This window comes from Pan troglodytes, chromosome 22, assembly GCF_028858775.2.
Source record: "Pan troglodytes isolate AG18354 chromosome 22, NHGRI_mPanTro3-v2.0_pri, whole genome shotgun sequence".
Classification (NCBI taxonomy): Eukaryota; Metazoa; Chordata; class Mammalia; order Primates; family Hominidae; genus Pan; species Pan troglodytes.
In genome coordinates, this window is record NC_072420.2 from 33166514 (window position 1) to 33181620 (window position 15107).

General features: G+C 46.9%; 1 protein-coding gene across 11 annotated transcripts in view; it reads left to right on the forward strand.

The window, feature by feature from the left end:
* EVA1C (eva-1 homolog C) overlaps positions 1-15107 on the forward strand; it is a 102204-nt gene that overhangs the window by 45149 nt on the left and 41948 nt on the right. For 8 of the 11 annotated variants that reach the window (XM_054675033.1, XM_054675035.1, XM_054675036.1 and 5 more), the window contains exons 3-4: positions 4-127; positions 10066-10218. In XM_054675033.1, coding sequence (XP_054531008.1) covers positions 4-127; positions 10066-10218 — 277 coding nt within the window. The remainder of the gene's footprint in view (positions 1-3; positions 128-10065; positions 10219-15107) is intronic. The other 3 variants (XM_054675040.1, XM_016938398.3, XM_054675034.1) reach the window with 2 other exon arrangements.

The window sequence follows — 15107 nt, forward strand, 5'->3', positions numbered from 1 at the left end:
TAGAAGGTGCTGGACGAATGCCAGAACCAGCGGGCCTGCCACCTCCTGGTCAATAGCCGTGTTTTTGGACCTGACCTTTGTCCAGGAAGCAGTAAATACCTCCTGGTCTCCTTTAAATGCCAACCTAGTAAGTAACTTCGGAGGGGGACAGTGTGTTTGGGGTGTGGTTCTCGTTTCCTTCACACTCCTGGTCAAAATTCTCTGCCCGTTGGCATTTGTCCAACTTTGAAACTCATTAATAGACACATTGGGCTCCATCCTACCCAGTTTTTTAGAGACAGAGAGAGAAAGAAAGACAGAGAAAGAAAGAGAGAGAGATTTTGTGTGTGTGAGTCTGCACATGCCTTCATTTTCTTACAAATGCCTGAATTTTAAAAATCCTTTCCAATACGTAAAACTCAGTTGTACTGATGCTACAACTCTCAGGGGTGGTGAGAGACTGCAATTGCTATTCCTCCAAGTGAGGAGCTGGTTCTGCTTTTCAGAGGTGTCCTGTGCTGAGATTGAGGGGCTGCCTGTTTTTCCTTGAGGCCCAGTGGCCCACTTGCCACCTGCGCCCACTGCTTCAGATCTTTAAGAACCAGTTCCTCCCGCCCTCACCCAAGGCAGGGGAATGAGAGGGGATATGGCTGGAGCCATCTCTTTTATTCTGATTCTTGTTGTTTTCTCCATTGACTTTTGCCATTTCTAACACGCATCAGCTTTGTGATGGCCAAAAATAATCCATCTTCCGTGGGTGGGTCATACTTCCAGGCACCAAGAGCCTGCCTGAGATAAATCATAGGTCACTGTGGCATTAGAGGTTCTTGCACACCTTGTTGCAAAGAAACGATAGCAGTGTGTTTAACCAAAAAATGAGAAGTTAAGCTTTTTTTTTTTTTTTTTTGAGACAGAGTTTCGCTCTTGTTGCCCAGGCTGGAGTGCAATGCGCAATCTCGGCTCACCACAACTTTCGCCTCCCGGGTTCAAGCAGTTCTCCTGCCTCAGCTTCCTGAGTAACTGGGACTACAGGCATGCACCACCACGCCTGGCTAATTTTGTATTTTTAATAGAGAGAGGGTTTTGCCATGTTGGTCAGGCTGGTCTTGAACTCCTGACCTCAGCTGATCCACCCGTCTTGGCCTCCCAAAGTGCTGGGATTACAGGCATGAGCCACCACGCCTGGTCGAGTTAAGCATTTTTAAACCTCCTCCCTGCCACCCAACACAACTGTTTTCACTTTTTGCATTTTGTTGTCTGTTAGCTCCCGCCCTGGTTCCCCGAGACCCTGGTGGCCTAGGTGCCAGACTTATGTGGGGAGAGGTCAGGCCACACTCGTACTATGGTCTCAGGTACACATGTGGGGAGAAACCCCCCCGATCTCTTCAGCAGATATGCAGGCTTCTGTCAAACCCCTTCCCTGCCAGGGCCCAGATACGTCAAAACTGCCCTGTGCTCTTCTAACACAGCACATGCAAAGGCATTCACACTCTCACAGCACATAACTGATGCTCCTCACACTCATAATAGACATCATCACACACAGGCACACACTAACACAACCTTAAACCCCATTATACACACTCAAACACATACAAGCTGTCACACTCACTCACACTGTCATACATGCTCACACACACTCACATGTACAGACAATCGCAAATACCTACAAGCAGGCCCAGCCATTCAGAACAGCCTGAACTCCCTTCGTGACCCCTCTCCACCCTCCCTCCGCCCCTAGGCATTGGGATCACCTCCTGCCTCAGTCAACAGACTCAGGAAATCACATCAAGATCTCAGTGTTCTTCCTCACTTCCCTCCAACCGCTGAATCTCACAGACGACTGTGTCATAGCCTTGAAGACACCCTTGACTGCCATTAGCTTCGCCTTCCTTTTTTTTCTGTTCTCCACTTCCCTCCTTCCATGGTGTAAAATATTGCCCTTTAAAAAGTGGCCTTTGGCTGGGGGCGGTGGCTCATGCCTGTAATCCCAGCACTTTGGGAGGCTGAGGTGGGTAGATCACCTCAGGTCGGGTGTTTGAGACCAGCCTGACCAACATGGAGAAACCCCGTCTCTACTAAAAATATGAAATTAGCTGGGCATAGTGGCGCATGCCTGTAATCCCAGCTAGTAGGGAGGCTGAGGCAGGAGAATCGTTTGAACCTGGGAGGCAGAGGTTGCGGTGAGCCGAGATCGCGCCATTGCACTCCAGCCTGGGTGACAGAGCGAGACTGTCTCAAAAAAAAAAAAAAAAAAAGCGGCCCTTGTTCAAGATGTTAACAATTGGAGACCTGAGGTGGTGGGAATATTACTGTTGGTTGTGATATTCTTTCACATTTTCTATATGTTTGAAATGTTTCATAATAAATTGAGAAAAACCAGCCTCTAAGAGAAGTCAAATGACCGTTGTAAAATTGGCCGAACCTCGGATAAGTCAGCGCAGAGCCACAGCCCCATGACTATCGTGTGAGGTTTCGTCTGGTTTATTCATATCATTTCAGCAAAGCCCCTACTTTGCACAGGAGTGGAATATGAAGAGAACTCACATCCCACAGAGATTCCCTGAATGGCGGTTCTATCGTGGGTGGTGTCCACACCCCCTCCAGGGTATTTCTCAACCTTCCTTCACCCAGCAAGCATTCCTGAGATCTTCACACAGCTGGTTCCTTCTCCTTGTGTATTTTCCACCCCAAATAGCACCTTTCAAGAGAGGCTTTCTCTGTCCAAAAAACAACAACAAAAAACCTCTTCCTCTCATCCTGCCGCCCCTCTCTATCACAGCATCCTATTTTATTTTCTTCATAGCAGCATCATCGTTTAGATTTACCTTATTTGTGGCTTGTGTATGATTCGCACACACACTGCATCAGACTGTGAGCATGATGAGAGCAGGAACTCTGTGTGGTTCAGCACTGTTACCCCAGAGCAACAGGTGCTTAATATGTATTCACAGAGCAAATGTTCACCCAGAAGGGCCAGGTCCTGTGCCCAGCACTGGGGAGACACAGGTGAGCATGTCCTCGGTAACCAGATTATCCAGTCCCGTGGGGCCTGATATTCACTGTGAGTTTCACACAAATATGTGCAAGATTCCAGGTAGGGTCAGGGCTTCATGGAGAGGCACTTGGTACTATGCAAGCAGCTCAGAGAGGAATCTTTTTTTTTTTTTTTTTTGGATAGGGTCTCACTCCATTGCCCAGGCTGGAGTGTAGTGGCTCAATCTTGGCTCACTGCAACCTCTGCCTCCCGGTTTCAAGCGATTCTCCTGCCTCAGCCTCCTGAGTAACTGGGACTATAGGCATACACCACCACACCTGGCTAATTTTTGTATTTTTAGTAGAGACAGGGTTTCACCATGTTGGCCAGGCTGGTCTTGAACTCCTGACCTCAAGTGATCTGCCCACCTTGGCCTCCCAAAGTGCTAGGATCACAGGCGTGAACCACAGTGCCCAGCCTCATAGGAGAAATTGACCTTGACTGGGGGTTCAGTGGAGTCTTTTTGAAGCAAGTGATGATGGAGCTGAGAACTGCAGGGATGGAGGGCACAGAAAGAGTGCTCCATACAGAAGCCTGTGGCTGCGGGTTGCAGGTGCATTGGCGCAGCCAGCCACAGGGTAGGAGCACAGCACCAAGACAGGAGAGAGCACCAGCTGGGGAGCCAGAGTAGGGATCCTGAGTCCTCAGAGCCAAGGAAGGAGTTAGGGCTCTATCTATAGGGCAGCATTTAAGCAGGGAGGGTGCTGTGATGAAGTCATAAAGCCCCTCTGGCTGCCCCATAGAGAGCAGATGAGAGACAGAGGCCCTGTGTAACCTGAACACCAGAAACCTGAGCACTGCCATTTAGGAGGTGGAAGTGAGATTGTCTCCACACCTTCCTGCCTCTTTTTCTGCATCTCTCACACCTCCTGAGGCTCTTCTTCTCAATTCCCAGTTCCAGTCTGGGCAGGACACTGTGATTGTCCAAAGGCTGCACTGCTGAACCCTGTGGCGTGCGGAGCCAGTTCTTATGATGAGAGCCAGTTATGCACATGTCTTACCAGCTCTGCCTGTGTTCTGTGGCATCTGCCACGGTGGGAGTATTTACACCAGGGAAATGGGCAAATGCCACTGATCAGGTTTATTTGTTTGTCTTTACGGAAAGCTATTTTACCAGCAAGGCTCACTGGAACCTTCTTTTCCCTAATGTGCACTGTGCTTCCTTCCTCAAAATCTCACCTCCCAAATTGCATCCCTTCAGGAAATGTAGGTTTCAGCGAGGCTTGGATTTAGGCAGTTCTGGGTTCATATTCCTTTCTGCTGCGTATCTGCTGTGTGTTGGGCAATGTAGGGACACTTTCCAGGACTCAGTTGTAACATGGGATTATGTCTCTTCTGCATAGGGCTGTTATAAGACTGTGAAAACACAGTGTTGTATGTAACACGCTAGCACGGGACCATGGAGTTGAGCTCAGCAGTTGGTAGCTATTATTTCAATAAGCTGATTCAAATCACTCTGCTAAAGATATGAATGACTAAAGGATATAGTCATGCCTGTCATTTCAGCATTTTGGGAGGCCAAGGCAGGAGAATCATTTGAGGCCAGTCATTAGAGTCTAGCCTGGGTAACATAGGGAGACCCCTATCTCTAAAAAAAAAAAAAAAAATTAGCAGGGCATCATGGCAGGCACCTGCAGTCCTAGCCACTTGGGAGGCTGAAGCGGGAGGATTGCTTGAGCCCAGGAGTTTGAGGTTACAGTGAGCTATGAGCTCACCACTGCACTCCAACCTATATGACAGGGTGAGATTTATTTACTAAATAAAGAAAGAAATAATAAAAATAAATAAAAGTGACTATCTACATTTCAGCATCACTATGCACTGGCAATTGTATGCAATGTCAGTAATAAAATACTCCCATCGTGGCAGATCCTTCCTCTGCCCACCTTTGAAAGGTGGCTGGTGATGTGTTGGGAACAGGCCCCCCAAAATCTGGCCATAAACTGGCCCCAAAACTGGCCATAAAGAAAATCTCTGCCACACTGTGACATGTTCGTGATGGCCATGATGCCCACGCTGGAAGGTTGTGGGTTTACTGGAATGAGGGCAAGGAACACCTGGCCCACCCAGAGTGGAAAACCACTTAAAGGAGTTCTTAAACCACAAACATTAGCATGAGTGATCTGTGCCTTAAGGATGTGCTCCTGCTGCAGGTAACTAGCCAGAGCCCATCCCTCTACTTCGGCCCATCCCTTTATTTCCCATAAGGAACAGTTTTAGTTAATCTATAATCTATAGAAACAATGCTTATCACTGGCTTGCTGTGATGATTTATGTGGGTAAATCTCTGTTCGAGGCTCTCAGCTCTGGAGGCTGTGAGACCCCTGATTTCCCACTCCACACCTCTATATTTCTGTGTGTGTGTCTTTAATTCCTCTAGCGCCGCTGGGTTAGGGTCTCCCCGACCGAGCTGGTCTTGGCAGTGATGTGCTTTTGTGACCGTTGTATCGAAAAGAAGCAGAATGACCCACATAACCCTCTCATTTGTAGGTTGGTGCAAAAATAATCGCGGTTTTTGCCCATTGCTTTTAATGGCAAAAATCACAGTTACTTTTGCACCAACCTAATAAAATGAGGAGGCGGGGATTTCATTGCTCTTGTCATTTAAGCAGAGTCGTGGCTCTACCTTCCCAGGCCCCTGCCGTCCTCCCCATCTAAACTCCCAGGAGAGTTGGCAACCCACTTCTGGAAGGCTGCCCACACCTTCTCTAATCTGAGACCAATTGAGAACGCTAACCCACCTCTAAAACAAATTCTAGTCTTCTAAGAAAAGTAGCAATGATGTTAGTAGTTTCCTAATTTTTTATAATCCAGAAATGTCACTCTTATGTGGCAGTGAATTCGCACATTCCCAAGGAACCAAGTGACTCAACATAACACAACAGTCACCCCCAGGATGTAATGTGACACGCACAGGCCCCTCCGTTCCAGGAGATGGTTTGCCCATAATCTGGGGACGAAATCGCTGGAGGCCTTGCATGTGGGTGTTGCGTTACCCTGGGAGGGTTTTGTTGGCATCAAGGCTACCTTTAATGAATGGGCTTTAATAAATCAAAGAGATGTGGCTAATAAATGCGTTTCATGACATGCCTTAAACAAAACAAAACAAAAAAACCTCTTGTAACTTTAAAAATTTTTGATTTATAAAAAAAGAAAAAAAAAAGACTTCCATTTAAAAAGTTTCCAATTTGTGGAGATAAAGCTTGTTTTTGTCCTGCCTTCTCCCATCCTCCTTCTGTGCCAGCTCTGCCACGGGAAGGCATTCTTAACATTTTTCTGAGTTTTTATGGTTGGAAGGGGACTTTGGCTCTTTTGGTGTTTCTATCCAAGCCCTCTTTTCTGCATCAAAGGCCATCGTTCACTCTGGGCCTTTGAAGTCAGGCAAAATTTTGTTGTTGGTGGGATTTAGCATCTACTCATAAACTGCATATAAATGCCAGTGCGGATATGACTCACCAAAAAGAATCGAACCTTCCGACGTTCGGGTCAGACTTAGCAGTCTTTTATCTAGAGAAAGAAAACGAAACTTGCCTTGGCTCTAAGTTTAAGCTGTTGAATTAAGATTCCAGTGAGTGGGTAAAGGGCCTTCGAGACATTTGCTTAGTCACCATTTTCATTTTTCTTCCTCGTGGAAGTTCTTCCTGCGTGTTAAACTACCAGGGCAGGATACGGATTTTGTGAGCATCTGTAGGCTGGCTTCTGCTCCCAGCCTTTCATTCATCTTGAATGTTCCCATCCTCATGGATGAAAGGATAGCAACAAAGTTTGCCAGCAGCAGAGCTGGTGGTCCTCTTGAGATTCTGTAGTTTTCCTTCTTGTGGTCCAAAATTTTGTCTCACTGTTGCTTCTCTGCTTTTGGTACAAAGTCATGGAAATTCACAAGGTACAGAAAGATGGCGTTTAGGCCAGACATGGTGACTCATGCCTGTAATCCCAGCACTTTGGGAGGTCTAAGTGGGTGGATCATTTGAGGTCAGGAGTTCAAGACCAGCCTAGTCAACATGGTGAAACCCTGTCTCTACTAAAAATACAAAAATTAGCCAGGCATGGTGGCGCATGCCTGTAATCCCAGCTCCTCAGGAGGCTGAGGCAGGAGGATCGCTTGAGCCTGGGAGGTGGAGGTTGCAGTGAGCCAAGATTGCACCCCCCGCACTCCAGTCTGGGTGACAGAGTGAGACCCCGTCTCGAAAAACAAAAAGGTGGCATTTATATTTGGAAATTATTGTCTTTCATTTTTTAAGTTTGGAGCTTAGCATCACCGACACCAGGATAAGAAGATCCAGCCCAGCTGCCGTGGCCCTAATGTGTACAGCTCGTGCCTTTCTGTAGGGATTAAGGTGGGCGTTTTCAAATTGTGATTGCAGCCCATGGTAGGAAAAGATTTTCACATTTTGGCCCAGTGGAACACACACTTTATACACACAACTGAAAAAGAAATGTTTAAATTACAAAACAGTGTTTATACTTTCTTCATGTGATGGCCTTTGTTTTCTAAACTACTCTATGCTTTATTTTCAAAAATTGCTGGTTACAACTCACTAATGATTTCAAGACTCATGAATGAACCTCAAATCACAATTTGAAAAACTCTGGCTTGAGGTGTGTTTGGGACCTGGAATCAGCCTGCACTTCCAATCCAGGAAAGAAAAGTGGAAGAACATGAGCACGTGAGAGGAGTGAGAGGCTGGGGTGGAAGAGGTTCTCTCTGGACAGTCTTCCCACCCACCCTGGGCCAGCCCATGACAGCCCAAGCAGTTCTTGCCATTTAACTCTTGTTTGCAGTTAACGCCAATGCTTGTTTGGCTGAAAAATGCACCTGTCCGCTATGTGGTTGCCATTTCAAAGTAGAAAACTCCAGAACAGTGGTGATAGGGTAGAGCTAGCATTTTAAAAAGAATTTTCTTTACAAAATGTTGGCAAGGATAAGAACCACATATGCAAATAAACGACCGTGGTCCCCTTTATATTTTGCTGGGCAAAATATAGTAGCTGGGATTACAGGCACCCAACACCACACCTGGCTAATTTTTGTAGTTTTAGTAGAGATGAGGTTTCACCATGTTGGCCAGGCTGGTCTCAAACTCCTGACCTCAGGTGATCCGCCCGCCTTGGCATCTCAAAGTGCTGGGATTACAGGTGTGAGCCACCACTCCCAGCCGTGTTAGCTACCATTATTTAAAGATATCTTTATTAAGATATCATTTACATAGCATAAAATTCACATTTTTCAAGTGTACAATCCAGTGATTTTCAGTGAATTTACTGAGTTGTGCAACCGTGACCACAGTCCAGCATGGGACATTCCCACCATCTCAGAAGGCTTCCTTGTGTCCATTTTCTGTCACTCTGTGACCTCACCTTCAGCCTCAGGCACCCACTCATCTACATTCTGCCTCTAAAGGTTTGCCTCTTCTGAATCCTTCATATAAGTGGAATCATACCTATGCAGTCTTTTGTGTCTGCAGTGTTAGCTCTTACTGCTTTAAAAAATCAAATCATTGGCCGGGCGCTTTGGCTCACGCCTGTAATCCCAGCACTTTGGGAGGCTGAATCGGGTGGATCACGAGGTCAGGAGATCAAGACCATCCTGGCTAACACGGTGAAACCCCATCTCTACTAAAAATACAAAACATTAGCCGGATGTGGTGGCGGGCGCCTGTAGTCCCAGCTACTCGGGAGGCTGAGGCAGGAGAATGGCATGAACCTAGGAGGCGGAGCTTGCAGTCAGCAGAGATCGCGCCACTGCTCTCCAGCCTGGGCGACAGAGCGAGATTCCGTCTCAAAAAAAAAAAAAAATTCAAATCATTATTAAACATTTTTACTAATTAAATGGTTTTGGAGTATATTCTTTAAAAAAAATAAACTGTGTTTTCTTCAACAGTGCACGCATAATGCCAACTTTGTATGACATTGCAAAGAAAGATTTTACTATGATAAGCAGATTAAACAAACAAACAAACTTTTCCCTGAATTCTTTGGGAACAAAGCACTACCTGGTCCAAATCATCCTAACCTAGAATGCACCATCAGCTTGACAGTCAGTTGTTCCTGGATTTACCAGATTTGGGGCAGACTTTTCATGCTTCTCTAAAGAGGGATTCTTAACTGACACTGTGCCTTGTTTTTGCCCCTTTCCTAGAAAAGGAAATGATTTGATTTGGTATCATATCATCTTTCTTGCTTTTTTTTTTTTAAATTAGAGACGAGGTCTTGCTATGTTTCCCAGGCTGGTCTCTAACTTCTGGGCTCAAGCAATCCTCCTGCCTCAGCCTCCCACCCAAAATGCTGGGATTACGGGTGTGAGCCACTGTGCCCGGCCTCTTTCTTGTCTTTTAACAAATAAATGTAAGCCAGACATGGTGTGCATTCATATATTCCCAGGTACTTGAGAAACTGAGGCAAGAGGATTGCTTGAGCCTAGGTTTGAGCCCAAGAGTTCGAGGCTGCAGTGAGCTATGATTGCACCACTGCACTCTAGCCTGGGTAACAGAGTGAAACCCTGTCTTTAAAGAACTAAACTAAACTAAAATAACAAATAATACCTATATGCATGGGGATGCCAGTTGAGGGGCTGGAGGTGAGGTTTAACTGGGCTCTCTCCAGAGAGAGAAAGAAGCTTAATGCTTCTTTCAAGTAATTTCTGGTCTGTCTTTACCTATGTGGATCTCAAGCCAACATTTGAGAAAAGGCCCCCTTCAGTGAAGGAATGTGTGACCTTAAGTGGTGAGTGAGAGAAACTTCCTTTCTAGCCAGGTCCTTCCTGGGAGCTAACTCCATGCGTCTGCTTCCTTAACGCCAGCACCTCTCCTCCATTTGCCCCTTAGTTTAATTCCCAGGGTCTTTGCGCTTGTCAACAGGTTACTTCCCACCCGCTTCCTGCAGAGGGCTTTGTTTTCTGGGATCAGAGACAGCATGAGCCCACAGGGCCATCCCCACTGCCCCCTTCTCAGGGTGCTGCCCCGGGGAAATGAGCAATGGGACTTGGACAGAGCTCACCAATTCCTTCTGGGGGAAGCTGATTGTGCCTTCAATTTTTGTTTTTGCTTCAGATGAATTAAAAAACAAAACTGTGTGTGAAGACCAGGAGCTAAAACTGCACTGCCATGAATCCAAGTTCCTCAACATCTACTCTGCGACCTACGGCAGGAGGACCCAGGAAAGGGACATCTGCTCCTCCGAGGCAGAGCGGCTCCCCCCTTTCGGTATGTGCTTTTGTATGTGTATTAGCCAGGGTTCTCTAGAGGGACAGAATTAATAGAATATATATATATATATATATCCTATATGATTGTGAAAGTCAATACTTAACACAATCACGATCTTGTGATCGTGTAAGTTAATACTTAATAAACTCCCATATGTGTGTGTGTGTATGTATATATATATAAATGCTTGTAAACAGTAATCTGCCAAAAATAAATAAGTAAAAGAACAAGAACTGGCCGGGCGCAGTGGCTCACGCCTATAATCCTAGCACTTTGGGAGGCTGAGGTGGGTGGATCACGAGGTCAGAAGTTCAAGACCAGCCTGGCCAACATGTGAAACCCCGTCTCTACTAAAGCTACAAAAATTAGCCAGGCATGGTGGCGGGCACCTGTAATCCTAGCTACTCGGGAGGCTGAGGCAGGAGAATTGCTTGAACCCGGGAGGTGAAGGTTGCAGTGAGCCGAGATCGTGCCATTATTGCGCTCCAGCCTGGGTGACAAGAGCAAGACCCTGTCTCAAAAAACAAACAAACAAACAAAAAAACAAGAACTTAAGACATAAACACTAAGAATAGTACCCAACTCCCCTTTATATATATATAAAGAATAGTACCCAACTCCCCTTTATATATATACATAAAGGGGAGTTTATTAAGTATTAATTTACACGATCACAGGTCCCACTATAGACTGTCTGCAAGCTGAGGAGCAAGGAGAGCCAGTTCAAGCCTCAAAACTGAAGAACTTGGAGTCTGATGTTCAGGGGCAGGAAGCATCCAGCACGGGAGAAAGGGGTAGACCTGGAGGCTAGGCCAGTCTCTCCTGTTCACACTTTTCTGCCTGCTTTATATTTGCTGGCAGCTGATTAGACTGTGCCCACCAGATTAAGGGTGAGTCTGCCTTTCCCAGCCCACTGACTCAAACGTTAATCTCTTTTGGCAACACCCTCACAGACACACCCAGGAAATACTTTGTATCCTTCCATCCAATCAAGTTGACACTCACTATTAACCGTCACAGTAGGGTTATACACAGGGGGCCGTCTGAGTGGATTAGGGCCCTGGCTCCCCAAGAAAGGAAGCTATGCCAGTGGGCAGTGCCTGGATTAAAGGGAAAGTCAAGGGCAGGGAGGAACCGCCACACCATGCACCGGCTCTTTCTCCTCCACATTTCTGAATCCCTCAGTTGTTCCATCATTCCACTCTGAGTAGTTATTGAGCACCTGCTGTATGCTGGGCCCTGTTCTAAGCATGGGGGAGTCATCAATGGCACAACACAAAGTCTACACCCTCGTGGAGCTGACGTTCCAGCAGTGGATGGGGAAGTGGTGAGAAATCAGATAATGAATGGGTGCATATGTCATATGTCAGGTGCAGATGGGATAAGTGCTAAGGAGAAAAATCCATGGGGAAGGGCAGGTGGAGAAGGCCAGGGGTTGCTGCAAAGAGGTGCAATTTTAGGGAGTGATGGGCATGCTGGGCTTGGAGGAGGTGAGAAAGTGAGCCTGCAGCCAGTTGGGGACAAGTGTCCAGGTAGAGAGAAGAGTGGATGCAACGCCCTGAGGCTGGACTGTAGCTGGGTATTCAGTGCCAAGAAGGGCTCTGAAAGTCATTCTTCTTAGAGGTGATGGCCATGGTAGGACTAAGAGCTTCACTCATCAAGCCCTCCTATATGATTCAGAGAAACAGAACCGATAGGATATGCAGGTGCTTGTACCTATGGAGAGAGAGATTTTAAAGAATTAGTTCACAAGGTGGTAGGGGCTGGCAAGTCTGAAACCTGTAAGGCAGGCCGGCAGGCTGGAGACCCAGGGAAGAGTTGAGGCTGCAGTTTTACATCTGAATTCTGCAGGACAGCAGGCTGGAAACTCACACAGAACTTCTGTGTTGCAGCCTTGAGGAGGATTCCTTTTTAGGGAAACCTCGGTCTTCGCTTCTAAGGCCTTCATCTGATGAGATGAGGCCCACCCACGTGGTGGAGTTCATCTGCTTGACTCAAAGTCTACTGCTTTCAACATCAGTCACATCTTAACACTTTCACAGCAACATCTGGGCTGGTGTTTGGCCAGACAACTGGGAGCAATAGCCTAGTCAAATTGACATGTGAAATTAACCATCACACTCCAATCTGTGCTGGTGAAAAAGCTTGATCTCTCTCTGGTGTATTACCAGAGAGAACAGACCCAGCTGTGAAACAGCCCAAGGACCTGCGCTTATTGATCAAAATCTAAAATGAGCTCCTTAATATGTTAAATTGCTACAATGTATGTGTGGATCGCAGGTGAAATTCAACATTAATTAAAAAAAGAAATGCATGCCTAAGTAATACCTTGGACCTGAAAAAAAGAAAATGAACAAAAAGTGAGCTAAGTGCACTTTAACTCAGGTGAGTCTCAAGAGAAAACAAAAAAAGCCATTTGGAACACGTGCCTCCCAAATGGTTCCTTAGCTGGATGAGGGACCCTTGGTGTTTTAACTTCTTCCTGCAAAAAGGGGCTTCACTTCTTTTTCTTTAATTCTTAACCTTTATAATATTCAAGAATGCCTTTCCAGAACAGGGATTGTGCAAGGCATTGTGGATCTACGTCTTCTTTACGGGCTCTGTGTTCCCCTACTCCCACTCCTTTTTTTTTTTTTTTTTTTTTTGAGACAGAGTCTCCCTCTGTCACCCAGGCTGGAGTGCAGTGGCGCGATCTCGGCTCACTGCAACCTCCACCTCTGGGTTCAAGCAATTCTCCTGCCTCAGCCTCCCGAGTAGCTGGGATTACAGGTGCATGCCACCATGCCCAGCTAATTTTTGTAGTTTTAGTAGACACAGGGTTTCACCATGTTGGTCAGGCTGGTCTCGAACTTCTGACCTCAGGTGATCCACCCACCTCAGCCTCCCAAAATGCTGGGATTACAGGCGTGAGCCACTGTGCCCAGCCTCCATTTCCTTTTTTTTTTTTTTAGACGGAGTCTTGCTCTGTCCCCCAGGCTAGAGTGCAGCGGTGCGATCTCAGCTCACTGCAAGCTCTGCCTCCCAGTGTCATGCCATTCTCCCGCCTCAGCCTCCCGAGTAAGTGGGACTACAGGTGCCCGCCACCACGCCTGGCTATTTTTTTGTATTTTTAGTAGAGACAGGGTTTCACTGTGTTAGCCAGGATGGTCTCGATCTCCTGACCTCATGATCCGCCCGCCTCAGCCTCCCAAAGTACCAGGATTACAGGCATGAGCCACTGCACCTGGCCTCCATTTCTTAATATTGCAAAGAAGCACCTCATTTCCCAGGCTTACTAGTCTAAATTAGCCGCATGTGTTTTAAGAAGCAGTGGTAAGTAACATCCCTGTCGGCTGTTCTTTTCAGCAGAATTCAGTTGGCCAAGCAGGTAAATCTGTAAGCCGAATGGTTTGTGTTCAGTTGGTCACTGCCTTTCATTCCTAGGAATGGTGGATGAAAGTTGGATTTAATTAATTAATTTATTTACTCATTTATTTTTGAGACAGACTCTCGCTCTGTCGCCCACGCTGGAGTGCAATGGCGTGATCTCCGTTTACTGTAACCTCCACCTCCCGGGTTCAAGTGATTCTCCTGCCTCAACCTCCTGAGTAGCTGGGACTACAGGCGCATGCCACCACACCCAGCTAATTTTTGTATTTTTAGTAGAGATGGGGTTTCACCATGTTGGCCAGGTTGGTCTCGAACTCTTGACCTCAAGTGATCCACCCGCCTTGGCCTCCCCAAAGTGCTGGGATTACAGGTGTGAGCCACTGCGCCCGGCCGAGAGTTGGATTTAAAAGGGAAAAGTATACCAGACACAGTGGTTTATGCCTGTGTAATCCCAGCTACTCTGGAGGTTGAGATGGGAAGATCACTTGAGGCCTGGAGTTTGAGGTTGCAGTGAGCTATGATCGCACCTCTGCACTCCAGCCCGGGCCACAGAGAAAGACCCTGCCTCTTAAAAGAAAAAAAAAAAAAGGAAAAGTAATTAAAGAAAGTGTTAGCAGATCCCATGGCCTAAAAGACAGGTTTCCATGGAGAGTGGAGGAATTCTGAGGTCAGCCAGCAGTGTTAATGCCCTCAGAAACCCTGATGTAGAAAGGACTGTGAAGAAAAGTCTGTGACTCTGCTCTGTGCCCCTTGCTTGGCTGTTCAAGGTAAAAAGCTCCAGCTCACAGAGTGAAAGCCTGCTCGCCCTTCTCCCTCACAATCAAGCACTTCCATCCATTGCCCTCGGTGTACTTGCAAGGGTGAGGACCAGACTCTTCTCTGCATTTGTGGCCACAGCCAAAATGCCAGAGCCCCTCTTGCCCTGTGCTCTGCAGCACAAAGAAGCTCAAAGACAAAAATCAAAGGGCCCTGAGGGTGCCCTGTTCATCAGGTCCTCAGCCTCACATGGAAGGCTCAGCTCTGACCTCACCATTCAGGTCAGTGCTAAGGGCAGAACCACGCATGCGTGTGGAAATACAAACCTTTGGCTCTCTGAGCTGGTGCATTTTCTCCATCTAATTGAATGCTATGAAATCATTTGCTTCTTGGCCCGGGAGCCAATAACACCTGCGTGTGTTCCAACAACACCTGTGTGTGTTCAGTTGGATGCTGTGCTCTTCTGTCTCTTAAATGTCTCCACCTTCTCCTCCCTTCTCCCTGCTACTGCCTTAGGGAAAGGGACCATTGTCGGGCCACTGTAGCTGTACATGAAGGCTTTAAACTGCACTCGGCCTGTTCTCCCCAGAGAATCATCAGTTTACCCCTCGTGTCTAAACATGCTTTAATATCATCCACCTGAAAAAGCACACTGTTTTGACCTCCCGTCTCCTACCCGCTACCCGTCCCTCCCTTCAGTCCCATGGGCAGAGCATTTGCTGTCTGCAGAGAATTTGCAGACAGTCCCAGGGCGGTCCCAT